The 24034-nt window shown below is 32.7% G+C and overlaps 4 protein-coding genes and 1 non-coding gene across 5 annotated transcripts; 3 read left to right on the forward strand and 2 right to left on the reverse strand.

The window, feature by feature from the left end:
• Positions 1-10898: 10898 nt before the first annotated feature.
• LOC25502310 (BON1-associated protein 2) lies at positions 10899-11772 on the forward strand. Its single transcript, XM_013589464.3, has one exon. The coding sequence runs from the start codon at positions 11063-11065 to the stop codon at positions 11615-11617; it is 555 nt and encodes a 184-aa protein (XP_013444918.1). The 5' UTR covers positions 10899-11062; the 3' UTR covers positions 11618-11772.
• A 1047-nt stretch (positions 11773-12819) lies between these two features.
• Positions 12820-13695, reverse strand: LOC25502311 (uncharacterized). Its single transcript, XM_013589465.3, has one exon. It carries the CDS (start codon positions 13500-13502, stop codon positions 12945-12947), a length of 558 nt encoding a protein of 185 aa, XP_013444919.1. The 5' UTR covers positions 13503-13695; the 3' UTR covers positions 12820-12944.
• A 1971-nt stretch (positions 13696-15666) lies between these two features.
• LOC25502312 (uncharacterized) lies at positions 15667-17364 on the forward strand. Its single transcript, XM_013589466.3, has one exon. It carries the CDS (start codon positions 15916-15918, stop codon positions 16465-16467), a length of 552 nt encoding a protein of 183 aa, XP_013444920.1. The 5' UTR covers positions 15667-15915; the 3' UTR covers positions 16468-17364.
• A 404-nt stretch (positions 17365-17768) lies between these two features.
• On the forward strand, positions 17769-17839 carry TRNAG-GCC (transfer RNA glycine (anticodon GCC)). Its single transcript has one exon. It is a non-coding gene; the product is annotated as a tRNA-Gly (tRNA).
• A 788-nt stretch (positions 17840-18627) lies between these two features.
• On the reverse strand, positions 18628-22985 carry LOC25502314 (shaggy-related protein kinase theta). Its single transcript, XM_013589467.3, has 13 exons — positions 22667-22985; positions 21851-22099; positions 21678-21770; positions 21465-21524; positions 21085-21357; positions 20861-20935; positions 20632-20688; positions 20395-20535; positions 19840-19890; positions 19627-19722; positions 19456-19539; positions 19274-19376; positions 18628-19192 (listed from the first exon to the last, which is right to left on the reverse strand). The coding sequence occupies exons 1-13, from the start codon at positions 22727-22729 to the stop codon at positions 19131-19133; spliced, it is 1407 nt and encodes a 468-aa protein (XP_013444921.1). The 5' UTR covers positions 22730-22985; the 3' UTR covers positions 18628-19130.
• Positions 22986-24034: the final 1049 nt, after the last annotated feature.

Below are 24034 nucleotides of genomic sequence, written 5' to 3' on the forward strand. Positions count from 1 at the left end.
CGGATTCTAAGTTGATATATTTAATGTTTAAAGTTTATGTTTCCGGTGCAAGATATGTGTGCCGAATATAAGTTACAAAAATACAAGGAAAAAAAAAGGTATAAGAAGCATAAAAGTAACTATAAGTAAAAGGAAATGGTATATATATTCTTAGACTATGTGCAATGGGGTGTTGAATCCAACCTTCAACATGTTGAATCCATTGCAAGAGGGGTGTTGAAAATGGGGGAAAAATGATGTGGAGGTGAGAGTAGATGAATATATTAAACATGTTGAATTCTGACGCGGGGGGACACGTGGCGCGTTGCTGCTGGCTGAAGCAGGCGCGTGTGGTACACGCGCCGACAGGGCGTGTGGGCCTAAGATGGAACCGGAGAGAGAAAATTAAATGGATAAAGTGAGGACACGTGTCTGATTTCGATTGGCTGCTTGGATTTTTATCATCTTAATATTTTAGACTCAATTATTTCATTGCAAATAATTTTATTTTATTTTTTTTACTAAAATTCGTGATTTTTTTCTCTATAAATAGAGACTTGGATCATTTGATTTGGACACAGAAAAAAAACCAAGTTTTTCACTCTCTTAATATTATTATTATCTTTCTATTAGCTTTTCTTTTAAAGTTTTAGTCTTTATTTAGTGAAATGGATCCCACTAACAATCAATTCAACACCCCAAATTTAAGTTAAGAAAATATAAATAAATTATTTAAATAAATTTTGTTTTTACAAAAAAAATAAAAAATTCTTAAGTGTTTCTTCATTTTAATTTAATTATAATCGATAATTGTAATTTTGTGTAATTATAAAAATAAAAATATAAAATTAAATAAGAATAAGAAATAAAAGGTGGTGGGGTAGAATGTTGAATGAAAAAACCATTGGAGAGGTAAAAATTGAATGAGTGTTGAATTAAGAGAGAGAAAATGAAGTGGAGTGTTGAAAATTGAAAAAGTGGATGTTGAGGGTTGTTGAATTTATTTTACCATTGTAAATAGTCTTAGAAGTAGTATCGTTCACGTTCGCCCTTTTGAGAGGAGGGTAAAAATTGTGTTCATGAAATTACCAATGTCGACAAACAATAGTATAATATGTAATCCATAAAAAAATAGTATAATATGTGAAAAAGTAAGATAATAATAATATGATAGGTGTTGAACTTATCTTCAATGTTAGTATTAATAATTTCACGAGACAATCCTGAAGATGTCTTAGAAGTTTAATTTCGAGTGGCAACTATGAACTTGTTTAAATGGTAAGTCTTTTATACAGATGGTCAGAAGTTTGATTTCTTTCTTATACATGTTAAAAAAAAAAAAAAAAAAAAACTTAAATATGTATTTGATCCTTGCAATTAGGGATCGTTTAAAAATTGGTCTCTGTAATCGCTAATCCTTGCAAACTAGCCTTGCAATTATTAATCATTTAAAATTTCGTCCTTTGACCAATTTAATCACTGCCACACATGAAATTCCAATTTTGCCCTTAAGAAGAGGACAAAATATTGAAGAAAGAATTGGAAACCCAGAGGTAAAATTGAAATTTCATGTGGCGCGGCAGTGATTAAGTGGGAAGAGGGACGAAATTTTAAATGATTAAACAATGCAAGGGTAAATTGACGGGATTAACGATTACAGGGACCAATTTTTAAACGACCCCTAATTGCAAGGATCAAATACATATTTAAACCTAAAAAAAATAGTTCGAAGTTGATAATCCACCTTGTATATTTTACGTTTACAAGATTAGTCATTATTAAATGACAGTAAAAGCTTTGTACTAATATTATAGTACCAAAAAAAATTCCTTTGACATTGGAACACACGTAAATGGTTACGATTTGTGGTTTTTTTTTACGTGTGTTTTGGGCAAGTTCTAATTTGCTCAGTTTGCTTTACTTTTTCTTTTTAATTATATGTTTGTATAATTAGTTGATAAATTAATATTTATTCATTAATCCGAATTTAAACTTAGGATTTTCAAATTTTTTTTTTTTTTTGGCTCAAAACTAATTGAGTTACTTTTTTTTTTGGTCAAATAGCCTAGTGGTTAGAACTCACACAATTAAATTGTGGATAAATGAAGTGTCCAGGGTTCGAACCCCAGTCCCTGTATATAATATGCAATATTCCTACTAACTGAGCTAAGCTCACGGGATACTAATTGAGTTACTTAACTCCATTTACTTTGCTTAATTTATTGTTATTTGAAAGAGAGATAAATACACAAATGATAGTCTAATAGAACTTATTTTATTTATTTAATCCCATTAAACTATCACATATGTTTATCTCTTTCATAGATAGAGTAAAGTAAATGAACACATCTTTCTCCTTTGTAGAGGTGGACTCATTCAAAGGACTGTTCAAATAATCTAATATTCTGATTGTTGCATGTGAATACTTTCGGAGGGAATTTCTTCTGGCTCACGTAACCCTTGCATATATTCATAATTATTCAGAATTTTCAAAGGTTGTTACAGCAAAGTTACAAGACAATTTCCAGACAAAGCTTGCATATATGAAAATCCATTAGGTACACGCTAGCTCCGAAGTTTAATTGGTTTTTTCCAAGCATCTCTATCTCTATCTATGTATCTATCTATCTATATCTATCTATCTATATATACATGTATGCTAAGTTACATTTTGTTTATGTGTCACCTCACCAACATCCCCCTTTTTAACTATTTACTTACATACATTCTCTCATTATAAGCTACACTTTGCTTATGTGTCGTCTCACCGATGCCTTCTTTCTAACTCACCAATTGAAACAATGCAAGTAATTTTAAATTACAAAATTTATCATCCTTTCTTAATATATTTGTAGTTATTATTATCCTCCATTACAAAGATGTATCATGATTTAAAGAAGATTTTCTGGTGGTCTGGTTTGAAACGAGATGTGGCACAGTTTGTGTATTCCTGTTTAGTTTGTCAGAAGTCGAAAGTCGAGCATCAGAAACCCGCTGGGATGATGGTACCTTTAGATGTGCCAGAATGGAAATGGGATAGTATATCATGGATTTTGTGACGAGTTTGCCGAATACCCCGAGAGGGAACGACGCAATTTGGGTTGTTGTTGATAGATTGACGAAGTCAGCTCATTTTCTACCTATAAATATTAGTTTCCCTGTTGCCCAGTTGGCAGAGATTTACATCAAGGAGATTGTGAAGCTACATGGTGTTCCTTCGAGCATTGTATCAGATAGAGATCCAAGATTTACTTCTAGATTTTGGAAAAGTTTGCAAGAGGCCTTGGGTTCGAAGTTGAGATTGAGTTCGGCGTATCATCCGCAGACAGATGGTCAGTCGGAGAGGACAATTTAGTCGCTAGAGGATTTGTTGAGAATTTGTGTTCTTGAGCAAGGAGGAACTTGGGATAGTCATCTTCCGTTGATCGAGTTCACATACAATAATAGCTATCATTCTAGTATTGGAATGGCACCTTTCGAGGCTTTATATGGTCGGAGATGCAGAACTCCGTTGTGCTGGTTTGAGTCAGGTGAAAGAGTGGTCTTAGGACCAGAGATTGTTCAGCAAACTACTGAGAAAGTTCAGATGATCCAAGAGAAAATGAAGGCGTCGCAGAGTCGACAAAAGAGTTATCATGATAAGCGTAGAAAAGATCTTGAGTTTCAGGGAGGAGACCACGTGTTTTTGAGAGTCACTCCTATGACTGGTGTAGGACGTGCTTTGAAGTCAAAGAAGTTGACCCCGAAGTTCATTGGACCATATCAGATATTGGAAAGAGTTGGAACGGTGGCTTACAGAGTGGGTTTACCGCCGCATCTTTCGAATTTGCACAATGTTTTCCATGTGTCGCAACTTCGGAAGTATGTTCCGGATCCATCTCATGTAATTCAGAGTGACGACGTGCAAGTTAGAGACAACCTTACGGTAGAAACTTTACCATTGAGGATTGATGATCGTAAAGTGAAGACGTTGAGAGGCAAGGAGATACCTCTCGTGAGAGTCGTTTGGTCGGGAGCGACTAGTGAAAGCTTTACGTGGGAGCTTGAGAGTAAGATGCTGGAGTCTTATCCAGAGTTGTTTGCTTGAGGTAAATTTTCGAGGACGAAAATCTTTTAAGTGGGGGAGAGTTGTAACGCCCACTTTCGTTTAATCGTTTATTTAATCAAGTTTAGGCGATTATATTATAATTATATAGTATATGCATGATTTTGATATGTTTTGATGATTTACGATGATTTTAGTGATTTGATTGATGACGTGATAAGTTATGAGTTTTGGAGGATTTGATTATGATATGAGAATTATTTTATTGTTAAATAGAATAAAGATTTGAAAATAATATATAAATATTTAGTTGAGGGCTGTTTTGATATTTTAGATAGTATGGGGGAGAAAGTGAGATAAGATAAGTAATTAAGAGGAGATATAAAAAGGCTAGACCTAGTTTTAGAAAACATTTTGTTGTACGTACGTTTTGGAGAAAAAGGGAGAAAAAGCCAAGTCTAGAGGAACCTAAGGGAGTGTTGCGATTTCTTCAATTCAAGGTAAGGGTGAGACTAATAATTCAATAACGTTGATTGCTGTAATTCTGATGATTGGTTGACAAAGTTAGGATTGATTTAGAGAAGTTTTGGAATTAGGTCAAAACCTTATAATTGATGATCAAACGGTGAGAATTGGTTTAATTGATGTAGAAAGTGTTCCTAGACCCTAGATAATGTTTAGGACAAACTTTGGAATCAAAAACAAGCTTAGAACCATGTGGATCGACGAATTTTTGTGATTTTAGGAAGCCTGGCCGTAGCGACATTCATCGCTCGCCACGGCGAGCTATGATCCTCGCCTTGCGAGTGATGAGCTTCATCGCTCGCCACGCGAGCCCCTTCCCTTCGCCTCGCGAGTTGTTTGGTTCAACTCGCCATGGCGAGAAATCCCCTTCGCCTCGCGAGTTGCGTGACGCAGCTCGCCACTGCGAGCCACCTTACTCGCCATAGCGAGCTAAGGCAGAGTGCATGTTAGTTTTCGTGTTTCGACCTTTTTAGTTAAATCTTTTATGCCTTTGAGTACCTGAATATACCTAGTATTGATTAGGAAGGAATGTAGGATCAGAGGGAACCCAGAACAACCTTAGTTTGGGAGTTGAGTGGTACTCGCCATGGCGAGTAAGTACTCTCGCCTCGCAAGTACAACCAGGATGAACTTGTTTATGTGTTTATGCGATCTGTGTCACACTTGTTGATCAAGAGTGAACCCCTAACTGGTAATGAGACCTAGTGATGTCGTTTAATGCAGACTGTAGAGTTGTTTAAGTTATATTAATATTAAATATGAACTATTGTATTGTATATTCATGCAAGATAAGAAGATGTGATAATGATACAAATTATGTGCTTTGATATAATGATATCATCTTGTTATGTGACCTGTTTATGCTGCTTCCGTTATTTAACTAAGTGCATAATTATATGATGAAGTTTAGCTCCAAATTATTGGATGCATGTTGATAAGTTGATTACGATGTTTTGTTCATATGTGTCCATGCATAGCATATCATTGAGCTTAGTCCTCACCACGAATATTAGGAGCTTTGTCCTCCGCACGTTTTATAGGAGCTTTGTCCTCCGCACGATTAAAGTATATTAATACTTATGATGACGATTGGTACCACATGCATATAAGGAGTCTAAGAGCATTGTCACATTGTCATGATTAAGATGCCTTGTTGGTAATGATTGAATATGTGATTACGTGATAAGTGTTTATTGATTATGTTATGTTGTTCATAATGATTGGATATATGATTACGTGATAACTGTTTAGCATTTATGCAAAGTTAATAAAGGAGTGATTATGATGTTAACTTATGATTCACAATTACATTGATTAATGTTATTTTATTATGAAATCTCACCCCTTCTGCTTGAAAATGTTGCCCTTCGTATGGGTAACTTGCAGGTGATCGTGCTTAGTGTGCAGTTGCCGTCGTGAGTGGCCTTGCCTTCACTGTGTCGTCTAGGTCGCTCTGATACGTAACGGGATGGGGTTTTATGCTATAACATGCTTCATTCTCTTACGTGAACTGCTATGATAATTTCTGTTTTGATTAACTCTTTTGAGATACTTATTGGGCCTGCGTGCCAAGACGTTTTATGAATTATGATTATGACTTTCCGCTGCAATGTTTAAGATATTGGTTAAATTATTATTTAACTGTTGGATTACGATATATGTGATATCCCGTTGTTTGATGTTTACTCTGATAAATGTTATGTTTTTAAAGAAATTTTGATATTGGGAAAACGGGGTGTTACAGTCGTTACGTTAATGAACAGAAACATCATTGTTTTTCTATAGCCATGTTTTAAGAATCTAATAGTAACGGTTTTTGCACCCAACAAACTATTCAAAGGTTCCATAATTTCTTACACCATCATCATTGGATGTATCTCTTAACATTCCTTAAATTATAACCTACAAAATGGAAAAATTTAAAGTGTATTTTTTTTAATTCCCATTCACCCTTTATAACCACAACTTACGCCACATTCATTTTCACTCAATCTCGGGATGTTTCCACCATGCCTTCTATTGATATCAATTTCACAATAAATATTTTTCTACACTTTTGTTGAAAATTGGTTGGTTATAATTTTAATTAAGGGTTATTGTCCTAATCTTCTGTGTATAAATTTCAGTGGTATTTTGGCTTTGGATCATCATTATCACTTTCTTCAATCAACTCTTGGATGATACTCTTCAATTTTGTATCATCATTATATATTGAAAGAGCACATTATTTTCTTAAAAAGATTGATGTTGTGTTTTATTTTTAGAGAGAGCACTTTATTTGTTTTAACAAGATTGATGTTGTTTTTCTTTTAGTTTTGTTTTTAGGTTCTAAGCATAACAATTAGAGAGAATATTTTAGAGCTTTGTTATAACAAAGTCACATAGAGAAATTTAAGCAATTGGTTTGATTGGCAACAATATGGTGCATTTAAAATATTAGAAACAATATTATATTTCAAGGTGGGAAAATGGGTGGATCAAATTAAAAATATTGCTTCGGTATCGTTCTTGGGCAAATTGCAAGCAGTATTTGGATCAAACCCGTGCAAATTATTCGATTAGAAGGCTGTGTGAGAGGTGAAAAAATTGGGTATGGTGACATGTGTCGGTTAATTAATACTCATGTACCATTTAGAGGGGATAGCCTCATTTTATTAAGGCTTAATTGTACTTTTGGCCCCCTATGTTTTAAGAAGTTGCGATTTTGGATCCCTAACTAATTAAAATACAAAACAGCCCCCTATGTATTGGATTTTTCGCAGTTTTGGCCCCCTAGACCAATTTTGACTCGGTCAACGCTGACGTGGCACTTCAAAGCCGGCCACGTGTGCATTGTTTTAATTAAAAATATATATAAAAAAAAAAAACCACATATAAATTAAAGAATTAAATAAATGAAAACAACAATAACAAATAGTTAAAAAATAAATAAAAAATAAATGAAGGAAATTGTGTTCCAAAATCTGATTCTAACTCTTTTTCCTCTCATGTCTCTCTAAAACACTGATTCAAGAACCTGCTCCATTGACAGAAGCATGGAAAAAGTGGAAAAAATATGAGTAGCTCAATGCAAGCAGGATAATGAAATAATGTTCTATTGAACGAAACGAAAGTTTTGTTTTTATCAAAAGAAAAGGAGCATATCACATGCACTTTGATATATATAAAGGGCACAAAACAAGACAACTATATTAGTTGCATGTTGCTTATACATAACTTGAATAAGAATTACACCTCCATTGTTCCCTAACAATCCAATAGCCTGATATATTTATCATATAAATTCTTTTTTTCCTCCCTTACTCTATCATTTCCTATTTGTATATTTATTATAAACTACTCAGTTATTTGTTAATTTGCAGTTATAAATGCAATATTATCAGTGTCAGCATGAATAATGTAAGAATATCTGAATAATCTTTAATAGTATGAATATCTATTCTTGAATCAATTATTGAATCAGTTAAAAAGTGTTTTAAAACTCCTCATCTGAGACACAATAACTCGTACATGTTACCTTGAATGCATGAATAAGAACTCCTTGTATTATCAATTTGATGATCTCCCAAAAAAATCAGAACAATCACATACTATTTACATTATTAAAAGTATAATGATAGTTTCTATTTACATTTCCTCATCAACTTTGTTCCTGAATGCTACAACTAGTTTACCTGTGTTTGAAAAATTAGAATGCCACTTTACTTCCTCGTGTTTCTGGTTACAATTCAAATACGAGAGAGATTCAATCGGAGCAAATCCGTGGTGGTGATGAAGGAGTGGCAGAAAGCTTCAAGATTTTGGAACAAAGGGTTTTGGAGAGAGAGAGAATCAGTGTTTTAGAGAGAGATGAGAGGAAGAAGAGGGAGAATCAGATTTTGAAACACGATTTCCTTCCTTTTTCTTTTTTTATTTTTTTTATTTTTTTAAATTATTTGTTGTTTTTTTCATTTATTTAATTCTTTAATTTATATATGCTTTATTTATTTATTTTTAATTAAAACAATGCACACATGACGGCTTTAAAGTGCCACGTCAACGTTGACCGAGTCAAAATTGGTCTAAGGTGTCAAAACTGCTAAAGATACAATACATAGGGGGCTGTTTTGTATTTTAATTAGTTAGGGAGCCAAAACTGCCAAAGATCCAATACATAGTGGACTGTTTTGTATTTTAATTAATTAGGGGGCCAAAATCGCAACTTCTTAAAACATAGAAGGTCAAAAGTGCAATTAAGTCTTTTATTAACTATAGATAGATATTGGTACGAAAGTACCCCATCTTTGTTGATGATTAATACTTCATTCGTTTTAAAATATTTATATGCATATCAAAAATTGTAAAAATGTTGTCAAAAGACATAACATTTTTATAAAAATAGCTTGTTTTTTCTTTTGAAAGATACCAAAATACCAAAAAATGTTAACTACTTTTAATTTCTTGTCGAATGTAGGATATGATGATTTGAAAGTAATGTTCATAGTAATAATTAAGGATGCTATTGAAAAAAGACAATTAATTACACGTTAAAAAGTAAGAACGACATTTATTTTAAAATATTTTTTTCTCTAAAGTGGTACTCGTTTTTAAAGTGATGAAGAATTTTATCAGAACTATTTTTATGAATCTCTTCTTCCAGTTATGTTTTTTCGCTAGGTACCGCAATCGTAATTTAAAACATCATCGGTGACAAAGTCATTCGTAAATCACATTCAGTATCAATAACCCAAAACGACAAAGATGTAAAAAAGAAAATGACTTTAAACTTCTATGTCCTTGTGGATTTCATTAATATTGATGGTGATTCATGGATGACAAGTCATCAACAACAAATAAAAGTTTAAAGGATAAGATAAAAGGACCTACTAGTATTAAGCAATACTTTTGTTATAATATTTTTAAAGTTTTAAAGGAGAAATTGGTTTAAATAAATTCTAAAAAAAAAAAGGCTTAATTGCACTTTTCCCCCCTATCTTTTGCCAATTGTGCGATTTTGCACCTCCTCTTTTTTTTTGAGCGATTTTGCACCCCATCTTTTTGCCCCCTTTCAGATTTTGCACCCCATCTTTGTGTTCAATTGCACTTTTGCCCCTTATCTTTTTGCTAACTGTGCGATTTTGCACCCTCACTTATATTTTTTGAGCGATTTTGCACCCTATCTTTTGCCCATTTTCCCCTCTTTTAATGATGATTTTGAACAAAACACAGTTGACAAAAGATAGGGTGGAAAATCGCTCAAAAAAAAAGAGGGGGTGCAAAATCGCACAATTAACAAAAGATAAGGGGGAAAAGTGCAATTAAGCCAAAAAAAAAATATAACCCATTAGGGTTGTTCTTGTGGTATTGGCTTGGGACCTGAGAGTGTGCCCCTCCTCGAGGTCTCAGATTCGATTTTCTCCGATGTCAATTTAAGCTGACTAATTTAGCTTCTTCAAAAAAAAAAATTAACATTTAGTTATGTCTTTTTTAAATAATAAAATCATAATACCCCCAAAAAATTGTAAAAATGCTTAAAATAATAAGCAATTTGGATCTACAATAATAAGGTATATGGTGGACCACCTTGAATCATGGTCCACATTAGATATTTGATGTTAAAAACTAACGGAGAGGATCAAAACGGTAAACGTAGAAAATTTACGAGACAAAATTGAGACAATTTATAGTTACGGGACCAAAGTGAAAATCAAAAATAAATTAAGGGATCAAAAGAAGAGATATTAATTTTAGTAGATATGCTATTTTTATTATGCCAAAATTTCTTACAATAAATATCAAGTCAAAATTTCTGACAATAAATATCAAGTTTACTAAATTCAACATTATCGATTACTCGTCTATAACATAAGTTCAAAATAATTTCTTTACTAAGTTCTAAAAAAATATCATTTTCAATATATAAAATAATTTTCTTTTAATATATAAAAAACTACTCTTTCTTGAACAATTCAAATCAAAATAGTCAATATATATTATTATTTACTATTGATATCAGTTAATTTTCTGGTTACCTACAATGTTTTATCAACATAATATTAAAATTGCGTCAAAAAAATACATAATATTAAAACTTTCTTTTCAATTTTATTCTCAAATAATCCTTCAAAAAAAAATTATTCTCAAATAAATTTTGCCACCCAGGTATTCTCCACGTAAAAAATAACATAAACGGTGGTCGGTCCATTATAAACAGCTCATGCATGCATGCCAACCGCGGAATTTGTCTGCAACTAATACAAAGTCAAAGTCTTCAACGAAAACGTATATTTTGCTTTTTCAAACCAAATTTCAATTACATTGAAACCACAAACCAATTACACTCGTATTTCTCTCCCTCTTTCTCATCACTTTCCATATCAAAATCCCAAACCTTAACCTTATTATATATTCACACAACTTATAACATAACACCTCAATTCACTCACAATAAACTTGAAGGACATAACAATATCCATTCATTCTTACACCAGCTAACAGGAAGTTTTATTCACAACTAACATTAAATTCTCTACTATGGGTGTAGCCTCACGCACATTAGAAATCACGGTTATATCCGGCGAAAATATTCATGTAACCGAAGATGCATACGTTGTCGTTCGAGGTGAGTCTCTTAATTGTTACACAACGAAGACGCTGAAAGATAACAACGATAATTGTGGAAAAAATTCGAGTTTCCTTTCATGGAATGAAAAGTTTTTGTTGAACATGCCATTGCATGCAAGGTCAATTACGTTTGAGGTGCAATGCAAGAAGTTTAAAAGTGTTCGTCCTATTGGGGTAGCAAGAATTGGCGTTTCGGATTTTCTCAATGGCGCCGTGCCGGAAAATTGTTCGCAAATTTTGAGTTATAAATTGAGGGATTGGGAAGGGAGGCAAAATGGAGTTATTCATTTCAGTGTGAGGGTGGTTGTGCCGGAGGAAAGATCAGTTACCGTGGCGGAGAAGCAAACGGTGATGCATGGAAAGAATTGTGGTGGCCGGTTAACTGGAATGGATGTTGGTGTCAAGAACTGTAATGGTGTTGCTATTGGTTTTCCCTTTTGGTGGAATTACCCTAACATTATTTAAGATTTGTATTTTTTACATTATTTAATTTTTTTGCATGCTTGTCAAAGATTGATAAAGTCAATTTTTGAATGGGGGCATACAATACTATTGTACTATTTCATTTCTCAAGTTTTAATTTCTTGAAAATACCAACATTATTAACATAGAGTTACTTATTTGTTTTCTTTGTAAGTTCCTGTTTATTTTCTAATTGAATTTAACATCTCGGAAAGAAAAATTAACAGCTAATAAGAAGTAGACTAAAATGCAATTTTCCTCAAGCTCTTCAAGCCACCCTTAGAATATCTCCTATTTGAACCACCAATTTCCAAACATTGACCGGAATTATCATGAATGGGAGGAAGAAAATGGGTACACTACCGAGAACTAAATTCATGAGCACAATTCTTTCACCAAGACTAACATACATGTTATGTCAAGAAAGAACTACGTCTACTCTATAGTAGATGAGGAGAAATACTTACTTGGTCACAAGACCAAATGTATAGAATTTAGGCGCACATACAATGATGCACTTGTCTCTAAAATGTCTCTTTGTATGTGTGCCTAAACACTATACATTATATCTTGTGAATAAAACACTATATATTTGTCTCTTCTAACTAAACGACTCCTTCATACAGTTGTGTGCAAGTGTAAGTTATATGTCCCACGTCAGATAAAAAAGTAAATGTTGAATATCTTAAAAGTAAAATGACACATAAACTCAAGTCTTAAGGTTTTGGATAAGAGTGTAGTGTCTCTCTCACTTGTGTGGTTGTTCTAGCCTCTATGTGGGTGGTTCCCATAACTCCTCTCAATAACCCAACAATACATACTAATTAATCTCTCCGGTAAACACTCCCTTCTCTTTTCCACTTTTTGCATTCTAGTTCTAGGATATAGTTCTCTTCTCAATCACCAAAATATAAAGAGGAGTGTTATTTGAACAACCATTTTTGTTGACAACTTGTGGGACAGCTTAAATATACAAAGAAATATGAGTATTGTCACAAAAACCAAAACAATAAAGAGAGAAAGTAAAAACAAAATATGAGTATGAGAGAGAAAGTTGTCACAAACGTTGTCCAAAAATGGTTGTTCAAATATCATTTCTCAAACATAAAACACCTGAAGGCATATATTGATGGTGTATATATTTTTTTGACAAATTAAAAACAACAAAATATATTTAATCTTATATTGGTATATATATACAAGGGAAAACCTTCTTTTTTATTGTCACACCAAACTAAAATAATTAAAACAAAATATCTATATACCTTCTTGTATATAAGAATAAAATACAAATATCAATCTTTTGCAGCAGTTTTGTTTTTACAACACATTACTTTCGACGGACAAAAGAGAAAAGAGAATAACCTAAGAGAAACAAAAAACCCAAAACTGGAATCCCAATGACAACATGATTTGAATTCTTCTCATCCTTCAACCCCACATCCTCGATACCTTGTTCTTTTTCTACACACAAATTACCTTCTTGTGTCACCCTTCTCACACTAAAATTAATAACACCATTTTTCCTACCATCCCAATCCCTCAACCCATAATTCAAAGTTTGAACACCACTTTGCAACGACGAATCGTCACCAAGAAAATCCGAAAGAGCTATCCTAGCCACTCCAATTGGATGAGCTCCTTTATACTTCTTGCATTGTACCTCAAACGTCACTGATTTTGCATGTGATGGAATATCTAATAAGAATTTTTCGTTCCATGAAAGTAAACCCTCATTTTCCTTCACCATTTTTGTCGTGCAAGAGTTGAGAGATTCGGCACGAACAACAACATAGATATCATCTCCCTTTGAATTTCGATCAACGCTTATGTTTTGTCCGGAAATAATGGTGATTTCTAATGTGTGTGCTGGTTGTTTTCCTTCCATTTCTATGAGATTTTTTGTGTACAATAGGTAACAAATTGTTATTATAAGAAATATAAAGAGATAGAGAGTATGGTTTAGGAATGATTATTTGAGATGAAAATGTTGGAAGAGGGTATAAGTAATGGGATTTGATGAGAAAATATGAGGAAAAGAAGGAAGAAATAACTAAATTATTTGTTTTTTTTTAATGGAATTTTTTTTTGAATTGAACTAAATTAATTGTTTAATTAATATTTATAAATGATGCATTTATTTTTTGTAAGAAAAAAAAAATATTGTTGTCATGAAATTGCAAGGTAAATTTACGTGACTAATTTGTAAAAAAAAAAAGTAGGTATTGTGTTGACCCTGACCTTGATTTTTAGTATTAAATTTACGTGACTAATTTGGAAATATCTTAGAAATTAAACTTTCGTGTGGCATTAGAAGCACGTAACAATGTTAACAATTAACATTACAATTTAACGAAGTGTTTCTCTTTACGTGTGTTTTGGATGTGGACTCATTCAAGAGTCTTCTCATTTTTGCATGTGTAACTACTTTTGGATGAAATTTCTTTGGGCTCACGTAACCGTTGTACTTTGATTTTTTGGATTTTTCAAATGATTTTACAAGTTAGGTACAAGACAATTTCCAGACACAACACAGCTTGAATGAAAATCCATATGTTACGCTCCGAAGATTGTTGAGTTGTTGCCATATGCCAAACATTATGCGATCTAAGGTTGTGTCTAGTGGACGGTTGTATTGGTCAATTAGGTTAGTTGATCTTTAAACCGAATATAGAGTTTTAAAAATAAAGGTCGCATGTGTGAGAATGATACATTAAACCATAGAGATAGAGAGTGGGTTTATCTTTCTTTCTTTTTTGCACGTAATGGGTAGCCTCTGCACGCAACTGCAAAGACTAATATCTCGAGTCGGGTAAAATTACAGCAGATAAAAAAAAAATTCTCTTAAGAGATTAAACATTGTTGCATTCTTAGAGTTGGATTTGAACTCAGGAACTTTGGTTAAACTGAAAGAGACCATTACTATCTCATCCAAATGTATCATCTTCATTCTTATCGTACTTAAATGGGTCGCAAGTATAGACATCACTCATTTATGATTGATCGGGAAACAAGAAAAATTTGGTCAAAAATATTTTCCGCCTAAAATTGAAATCAAGTTATCACAAACATTCCATTCTAGGGTGAACTCATCAACCACTTAGTTTGTAGCACAGTTCATGTTAAAGACAATGTTTCTGTTCAAATGATATAAGTTTTCCTTTTCAAAAAAACTTAATACTATTCTATTATTCATATACTAATAATTGGTATATTTTAATTTGAATAAAACAGTAATACATTATTCAGTAATTATTTTCATTAGTCCAAACACTTTTAACTCATTATATATAAAAATATTAAAAAAAGGCATTTAATATAACACTATTTTCAGTTCTCATATTCAATTGTCTGTTATTATTTTGCAAAAAAAAAATAAAATTGATTAAATGAAATAATTTTTTTATCATTATTATTTTGCAAAAAAATACTAAAGTTAATGGAATGGTATTTTATAAATGATATCTTTAGGTGAAATTAATTAATATTTACTTATATTATAAAATACCATTCCATTAACTTTAGTATTTTTTTTGCAAAATAATAATAATAAAAAAAATTAGTTTATTTAATAAAAAAATCTATATGTGGTTTTATTTTCTTAAGAATCATTCATTTTATTCTCAGGAAATAAGTTTGATAATTTGAAAAGTATAATTGATGTTTTAATTACATTAAAAGATTAAATGACACAATATTATCTAATCTTTTGATTACAAAGTCTACTATTTTTACTTATATATATAGCAGACTAGCAAATCCAAATCCAAATCCAGGAGACCAGAGAAGTAATAGTTTGTTATACGTGCTCTATTATTTTAAATATATTAGGTGTGGAAAAATTCATACCAGTTATTTTTTATTAACATTTGGTTTACAAATTTAGTCTCAGATAAATAATTCACCTCATATCACAAGCAATTTCACACGAAAAAAACAACATAAATGGTCGGTATTTCATCTCAAAAATATCAACCAAACAGCGTATTAGCGGATATATCCAAGGAATTGTTTTGTGCTGCAAGTTATACAAAGTCAAAGTCATCAACGAAAACGTATATTTGCTTTTTCAAACCAAATTTCAAATACACTGAAACTACACACCAATTACACTCTCTTTCTTTCCCTCTTTCTCGTCACTTTCCAAATCAAAATCTCTAAACTTAAGCTTATTATATATTCACACAACTTATTACATAACACCTCAATTCCATCAAAACAAGATTGAAGAACATAGCAATATACAATCATTCTTAAAGTACTAACACACATTTGTGCACAACACTATTAAATTCTATACGATGGGTGTAGCCTCACATACATTAGAAATAACGGTTATATCCGGGGAAAATATTCATGTAATTGAGGATGCATATGTTGTTGTTCGAGGTGAGTCTCTTAATTGTTACACGACGAAGACAGTGAAAGATAACGATGATTGTAGGAAAAACTCGAGTTTTCTTTCATGGAATGAGAAGTTTTTATTAAACATGCCATTGCATGCAAGGTCAATCACGTTTGAGGTGCAATGCAAGAAGTTTAAAAGTGTTCGTCCTATTGGGGTGGCAAGAATCGCCGTTTCGGATATTCTAAACGGGGCTGAATCGGAAAATTGTTCACGAATTTTGAGTTATAAATTGAGAGATTGGGAAGGGAGGCAAAATGGAGTTATTCATTTTGGTGTGAAGGTGGTTGCGCCAGAGGAAAGATCGGTTACGGTGGCGGAAAAGGAAACACTGGCGGATGGGAAGAGTTATGGTGATCGGTTAACTGGAATTGATGTTGGTACCAAGAACTCTAATGGAGGTGTTATTGGTATTCCTTTTAGGTGGAATTACCCCGGCATTGTTTAAAGATTTGTATTTTTAACATTATATCATTTTTTTATGTATGTTTGTCAAAGATTTATGAAGTCGATTTTAATGTATAAGTATACTATTAAAAGAAGATTTATAAGAAGTAAAACGTCCTTATCCACAACAAAGAGAGAAAAATGAAAATAAAAATAAAGAGTGAAGACTGATGAAGGATTTTCAACAAGAGGCGGAAAAACTATGGCTTTGGAATTGTCACGGTTGGCAACAGAATTGGGAGTGTAATGTGAGGTATCAAACTATACAGGGCATCAATGGGAGGATCTATGTATGAAATAGTGCAAATTATAGTCAAGAAACCCGATTTTTTTTTTTTGTATTAGTATGGTTCAAATTATTATATAATTAAGATTGGGTTGTTCAAATGTTCAGATTTCAAATGAGGAAGATTTCATAGACACGTTACTTTTGCATTCAGACAAAAGAATAATGTGTATCATTGACGCTTAGATTGTGCTTCCAAATCACAATTTCTCCCAAAATATGGTGTTTTGGAGGTGAATGTGATAGAGATGGTGAGTTTTGGGAAGCATACACACACAAGAATGGATCAAATATACGGATGTGGGAAAACATGCTCCAGATTATATAATACGAATTGGGATTTTTTCAAGAAAAGGGTTAGCATGCCATGGAGAGGTCGAAAAGAAGAACTAACCATTTGGGATTTCATAATTCGAATACGCCTCATATTATAAAATTTGAACGGGGTAAGTTAGGCAAAATAAAAGGCGCGCGAGAAGCTACGATGGTGTGAAAAGAAATTCTCTAAGATGTGTGCAGATGTACATTGTCCTCCTAATTTTCGAAGAAAAAAAGATTGAAACTTGAAAATGTCTATGATGGAAATTAAGGAGTTCTAATTCCATTTATTTAGAGTATCATCCATTTAGTCCATTTTTATGGTCATGGATGCAAGACACGTGGCCAAGTAACTTCTAAGGGATGTGATTTAAAATTAAGAAATAAATAATTATTTAATAAATTAAATAACTAGTTCACATTTCTCTATTCTCTTCACTCACGATTGTAACCATTCCCTCTTCATGTGTCTTGGTAACTGTGGTTCAGACTAACACAACCCCAAAAAAATGAGTTTGTGAGGTGATGATTACCTCCACTTATAAACACATGTTCATATCATCTTTTGTTTGATGTGGAACTTTAACATGATGCACACTGCCAAATTCACACCTCTTATCTCTTTCTCTCATCGGCAACGATAAGAATAATATATGATGATGATACATATAGTATATTCTCAGAATTGACCAACAAGAGCACCAGTGGTCTAGTGGTAGAATAGTACCCTGCCACGGTACAGACCCGGGTTCGATTCCCGGCTGGTGCAATTCGTGAAGGAGCAATGATGATAATGTTTGTGGTGTTGGGTAACATCACCTATCCTCAAATAATGGATGACATATACACCCCTGAGCTCCTTCTTTGTTTTTTTTTATTTTTTTTTTATTTTGACAAATAGAAGCCATATTTTTCTGGTATAGAAGGCATATTAAGAGTAACAACAAAACTAATGGATTTTCACTGATTAATCCCTACATTTGTCCTTAATATTCATTCTTTTATTAATCCTTTTTTGTGGTAGCGTGTACATTGATATTTGAAAACCATATACAATAAAAGAGGTACAACAGATCTTACAAAGCATTGTCTACACTAGATTACACTCTGTCACTATTTTTCTTCCATTGTCTTTCTCCTTCGTTTTTCCACTATCAGAGTCCTACCCTTCCCATCTATTTGAAAAGGTGGAAGGACCGAGCCCCGACAAGGTGAGGTAAACAGCTGAATCACATTGTGTCGATCTCCACTCAGTGGAATGGACGTCACATTCTGACACTCGGTTTTATCTCAAGAACCATGGAAACAACAATGATGGGAAAAGACAGAATCAATTGGAATTGAGGTTGATTAAGAGATCACTATCAAGAAGAATCATTAGCCTCCTTTTAGGCCGCACCGCCCCATGACTGCTGCGAAGACATTTTATTAGAGTAACATAACAAGAAAACAAGTTGCACATAAAAATCACCTATGCACGTTGCATCATAAATATCACTGTTTTTCAAACATAGTCTTTCACATAACTTTCAGAGTTTTATACACAATCGATGATTGTACGCCAATCCACAAGTTAAATCCATTACAACCAAACATCAGAGGCAAATATAAAGAATATATTATCGTTGTTTTTGGTAAATATAAATGAATAAAGGATTCGTAGAAAAGTGGTGCCAACTAAATTGAAAATCAATCTAGGTTTCATTTTAAGGAATAAACGAACTTGAACTATATAGAAACATAATTACATAATTGTTAGAAGTCGCTATCTTTCAGAACCTAAACATAAATAATCATAAACTACTACTACAAAGGGGTTTACAATCCAAACACTTACAACAACAGGTAAAGTGTCACTTTATCCATGCTATTGTCACCTACATGTCTTCATTGTCTTGATTTTGATTGTCTTCACTTTATGAGTTATATAGTCACAATGGTGAAGGCTGGACAAAAGACTTTGACGGGCAGGAAGCATTGAAGGCGTCTGAGGGTATTCAAGTCATTTAAAACCAATTTACAATACCCTTATAGATATTACAGTGACTGAATTCATCAATTTAACTCCTTGCATGTTCGGGAATGAGACGTTGACGCAAATCTTCAGGTGCATTTACGAGTTCTGCATTATTTTATTTTTATATAAGCAACATGTAATAACATATAACTAAAAATGGAAACTTCACCGCCACTACCATCTTACCTTGCGGTGTGAAGTTGAACAAAGGAGGTAGTGGTTGTCCATTTGGCAAGCTTGCATTTGGGTCTCGCAGATCGTTGAAAAACGGATGTGCACATGCAGCTAACTGTAAACAGACACGATTAGGACAATAAACCAGATTTATATTTAGAGACAGGTAGCATTTCTATATCAAATAAACTTACAGCAGTGCAACGTAGATGTGGTGAATACTGAAGCAACCTTGAAACTAAATCCACTGCTTCAGATGGCATTCTCTTGTGAAAAAGCTGGAAACCACTAGTTTAGTCAGATGTGAACATAAGAATATATGATTTATGGATTACATGCAAACTTAGGGGGAAAGAACTGCTAACCTTGTGCCACGGGTGCGCTTTAATCTGAGGGAACTTAAATTCATTGTAGTTTGGATTCATGCACCTTATTTCTTCTCTTGTTGGCGTTCCCAATACCTAAAGTACATAATAAAAGCTCAGATTCAAGGAAAAAGCGGAGACAGAATGCAACTTTAAGAAAAAAAGCTCAAAAAGCAAAGGGAAGCAGAAAATGAAAGAACACAAAAAAATTACCTTGATAATCTCCACTAGCTGATCAACCCCACTCTCTCCAGGAAACATTGCCTGCAAATAATAAACAATAGATCAGTATCAATCTAAAAGTATGCCTTTTATTCTCATAGACCTAGTGTCTGTTAAGATTGATTTATTTGAGATTATCTACTAATATACGAACTTGTGGACACTGTTTGGCAGAGCTTACGGTCCACGATAACTTATGAAAAAAGCTTGTAGCCAATATAAAACAGTTTGACTTTATGTTATCTTTTGTTATAGAAAAACATATGCACAAGCACTTATATGTCTTATATGATAAGTGTTTATGCCAAAAGTGCTTAATTAAGTTGTTTATCCAAACAAAACCTTAGTAAGGAATAGTCTCATTTGTAGCAAAATGCTTAAATGGATATTTAAAACAACCACCAAGTTACAAATATAAAACAATGTCATTGTACTCTGTCATGAACCAAATCCTCAAAAGGTCGACCTTAGAGAGAGATGGAGAGATGAATAAGAAACAAAAAACAAAAAAAAAAAAAAAAAAAAAAAAAACTTGCATATACTGACCTGTCCTAGAAGGAGCTCAGCCAAAACACAACCGACAGACCACATATCAATAGCAGTCGTGTATTCAGTTGCTCCAAATATTAGTTCGGGAGCTCTATAATATCTAGAACAAATGTATGATATGTTGGGTTCACCAGGCACCTTAAATGAAATAATGATATCATAAAGTCAGTATACATTATTTTATTATATGCAACAATAATATAAAATCTTCATTCAGAGAGTGAAGAAACTTACCAACATCTTTGCACTCCCGAAATCACATATCTTTAACTGATGTGTCTGTGCATTGACCTATCATTTACATCACATGTCAGTTCGAATTTCAAAATGCTTTCATAGTACAAAGTTCTAAGCAGTTGGAATATGTATGTGTGGAAATGAAACTTAAAAAGGCGAGAGAAAAAAAGGAAAATAAAAGCTATGATCAGGATGAACTACTGAAAATAACGCAAACAAAACTTACCAATAGGTTCTGAGGTTTGATGTCTCGATGACAGACGCCGATCACTTCATGTAAATAATTTAATCCACGTAAAATCTACAAGATATTTATGTCATGACATATATTAATACAAACACAAAAATAATACTTAGTCATAAGTAATTTTCTCGAAAAAAATCCAACAAAGAATTCAAAACAAAATAAAACTATAGTCTATATCATTTCATCACATTTTATAGACTTACCTGGTATGTATACAGTTGCACGTGAATGATAGGCATATGTTGGTGCATCCGAATATAGTTCTTTGAAACTTTGTAAACAGTTTCAGGTACATATTCCAAAACAAGGTTAAGGTACAATTCATCTTTCTCAGTTGTTGAATAGAAACAGTGCTTCAACTTAACAATGTTCGGATGGTCAACCATGCGCATAACCTGGAGTTCCCTATTCTTATATCTCTTGTCTTGCAGCACCTTTTTTATCGCAACTGCTTCATTGGTTTCAAGGCACTTGGCCTACAGAAAATAAAGAACATCATAGATAAGTTCATGTGCGTTAGGAGCAGAAAAGAAAAAGACAACTACATGAACGAAAATACAGCAAAAAGAATATAAACAAATACCTGAAAAACAACGCCAAAAGAGCCGGTCCCAACTACGCGTTCGGCCATGTATGAGATTGTCTGAGTAAGACACAATGTTAGTCAATAACAGCTCTATATTACATAGCGAATCATTAATAAGGTTTAAAAGTTAAGATTCTGTTTAGTGTGCAAACAAGGCAAGCAAAATGTTTGAATTAAAAGATGGAGCTGCAACGATAATGATGTAATAACCTGTTTCGGTTGTCCATCTCGACCAGCAATAGTGGTTGTAATAATTTGACCTGTTTCTGTTCCATTGCCACTCACTGTAGTTGCTTCTATATCCTGTATGCAACAAAAAAAATCAATATCCTCTGATAATCGATGCATTTAAGGATTAAGAAACAATGAATGACATGAAATACCTTTTCATTGTTGTTTTTGCTTTTCTCATCTCTAATTTTCATTTCATGTAACTCTTTTGGAAGTTCATCAAAACCCGACTTCTTCTCAGTTTTAGTTATTGCAGATACTTCATTGGATGTACCAACTGTTGCTTCATTTGACGAATCCACACGCTGCTCCCGATCATTTCTGTCTAATGTATTTGTCCCTTCATAAGCCTTTTCAGTTTCTTGATCAAGCTTAACTCTTTTCGAATTAGAATCCCCTCCCTGAAAAAGAAAAAAAAAAAATCTCAACTATGGTAAATAAACATTCAAGACATGCATAGTCCTGTGAGTTTTCAAAATCAAATTGCACTGTCAAAACGATATAATAAAGTCTACTAACATAAGACTTAGTTACATTCATCGATTATCGTTGTTTAATCGCATCATAATGAAATTAAGTGAACAATAATAATTATACTAATAATAATAATATCCTAAAACAAACAACTAAAATACAATCCAATTCACTAATTTTCTTTTGGTAAATTAACACATAATCAATGCAAGCAAGATTTAAGTTAACATATTAATTAATTAATACAAAATTTAGAACTAAAAGACCTAATACAATGAATGAATAACCAAACAAAAAAAACTTCCAGAAATGAAAAAATTAAAAAAAGAAAGAAAAAATAAACTTCAGCTAGACAAATCTGAGATACTTCAAACAGTGAACTTGATCATTTCTTCAACTCCTTGATTTCACCATTTTTTCAGCAACCAAAAAGCACAATTTTAAACCAAATTAATAACTAAAAAATAAACTTATTCAGCAAAAAAAAAACTTACAGGATCTGAAGAAATAGAAGTTCTTCCAGAAGCAATGCTCTTGAGTCTTCTCATCATATTCATGGTTACTAAATTCACTCACAACCCAAAAACCTAAACCCTAATATCCTCAATTCCCACCCAAAAAAAATCAAATAAATTATCACAGTTCAAAAAGAGAGAAACCCAATTTTCCCTCTCCTCACAAAGAAGAAACCAAAAAACAAAAAAACAGAAATCAATTTGAAAAAAAAAAAAAAAAAGCTGAAGACAATGCAACGAAAGATACGAGGTTGTTCTTTTTTTCTCTCTCTTATTGCTTTGTTCTCTCGCAGGTGGTCTTTTTTTCTTTGTTTTTGTTATTTAATTAAATGGAAAAATAAATGTCTGAGTTTTTATTTTTCTACGGTCAAACACAATGATTCTAAGTTTCAAATATTTTGTACGTTAGTCAAACGCGTAATCTTGACCGTTGGTGGGTCCCGTTTGGACAGTCAAGATGTTTTGGATTCGCGGTTGGGTTTGGTACGTAGTTGTCGTGGAAATGGTCTTTGGTTTTGTGTTTAATTACGGTAGAGGGATTCTTGGACATAGATTCGGTGATTAAATGGAATATCCAATAGTGGTTTAGCATTACAAATCTAATTTGAATTTTATATATATATATATATATATATATAATTCAAATTTGCGGTTAACAATTTTTGCGATAATTTTCTCTTTCATATTCACATCATGTTTTTACATTCTTTCTCTTTTGTTTTGATTTCACTGCCAATACATACTTTTCTTTGTAAATTTATGGTTGTTTAAAAAATTGTCACATAAATAGTTGTTACACACACACATATATATAAGGGTTATGCTAGAAGTCACCCATGAAGGTGTCTTTTAGCAACCCACACCCCACACCTCAAGGTGTGATTTCCACTTTTTAGTTATAACTTTGCTAAAAGACACCTTCATAAAATTTAATTGGTATCTTTTAACAAATGCTAATAGAATAACTTGCTAAAAGACACATTCATAAAAGGTGTCTTATAGCAAAATCCTATATATATATATATGACATATCTAGTGAGAATGCATTTTTTTATGTGAGAATGGTTTAAATGAATCTCAGTCATCAAGATCAAAATAAATGGTCTAGATTAAAAAACTTATTTTAGATAACACATATTCCTTTCCACATGTTATCCTCAACCCTTCAACTTCTCATCTTCTTCAACCTTCAGATCTCTATCTCTCACGTCTCCCAAATCATTACCCTCATTGTTTCCGGCATCATCCGTCGTATATTGTCTGACCGGTGCTTCAGCATAAAATTGAGGCAAAACCTAATCTACAATTGAATCCAATTTTTTTAGTTTTGTGAAGTACACATCAATT

This window comes from Medicago truncatula, chromosome 8, assembly GCF_003473485.1.
Source record: "Medicago truncatula cultivar Jemalong A17 chromosome 8, MtrunA17r5.0-ANR, whole genome shotgun sequence".
In the NCBI taxonomy this organism is placed as follows: Eukaryota; Viridiplantae; Streptophyta; class Magnoliopsida; order Fabales; family Fabaceae; genus Medicago; species Medicago truncatula.

Excerpts from the sequence above, each read along its gene's own strand:
- LOC25502310 (XM_013589464.3), top strand. The coding sequence starts at position 11,063 with ATGGGTGTAGCCTCACGCACATTAGAAATCACGGTTATATCCGGCGAA.
- LOC25502312 (XM_013589466.3), top strand. The coding sequence starts at position 15,916 with ATGGGTGTAGCCTCACATACATTAGAAATAACGGTTATATCCGGGGAA.
- LOC25502311 (XM_013589465.3), bottom strand. The coding sequence starts at position 13,502 with ATGGAAGGAAAACAACCAGCACACACATTAGAAATCACCATTATTTCC.
- LOC25502314 (XM_013589467.3), bottom strand. The coding sequence starts at position 22,729 with ATGAATATGATGAGAAGACTCAAGAGCATTGCTTCTGGAAGAACTTCT. Across the intron at positions 21,525-21,677 it reads GAGATGGACAACCGAAACAG|ACAATCTCATACATGGCCGA; the intron begins GTTATTACATCA and ends TGTCTTACTCAG. Across the intron at positions 19,377-19,455 it reads CACATCTACGTTGCACTGCT|TTAGCTGCATGTGCACATCC; the intron begins GTAAGTTTATTT and ends GTCTGTTTACAG.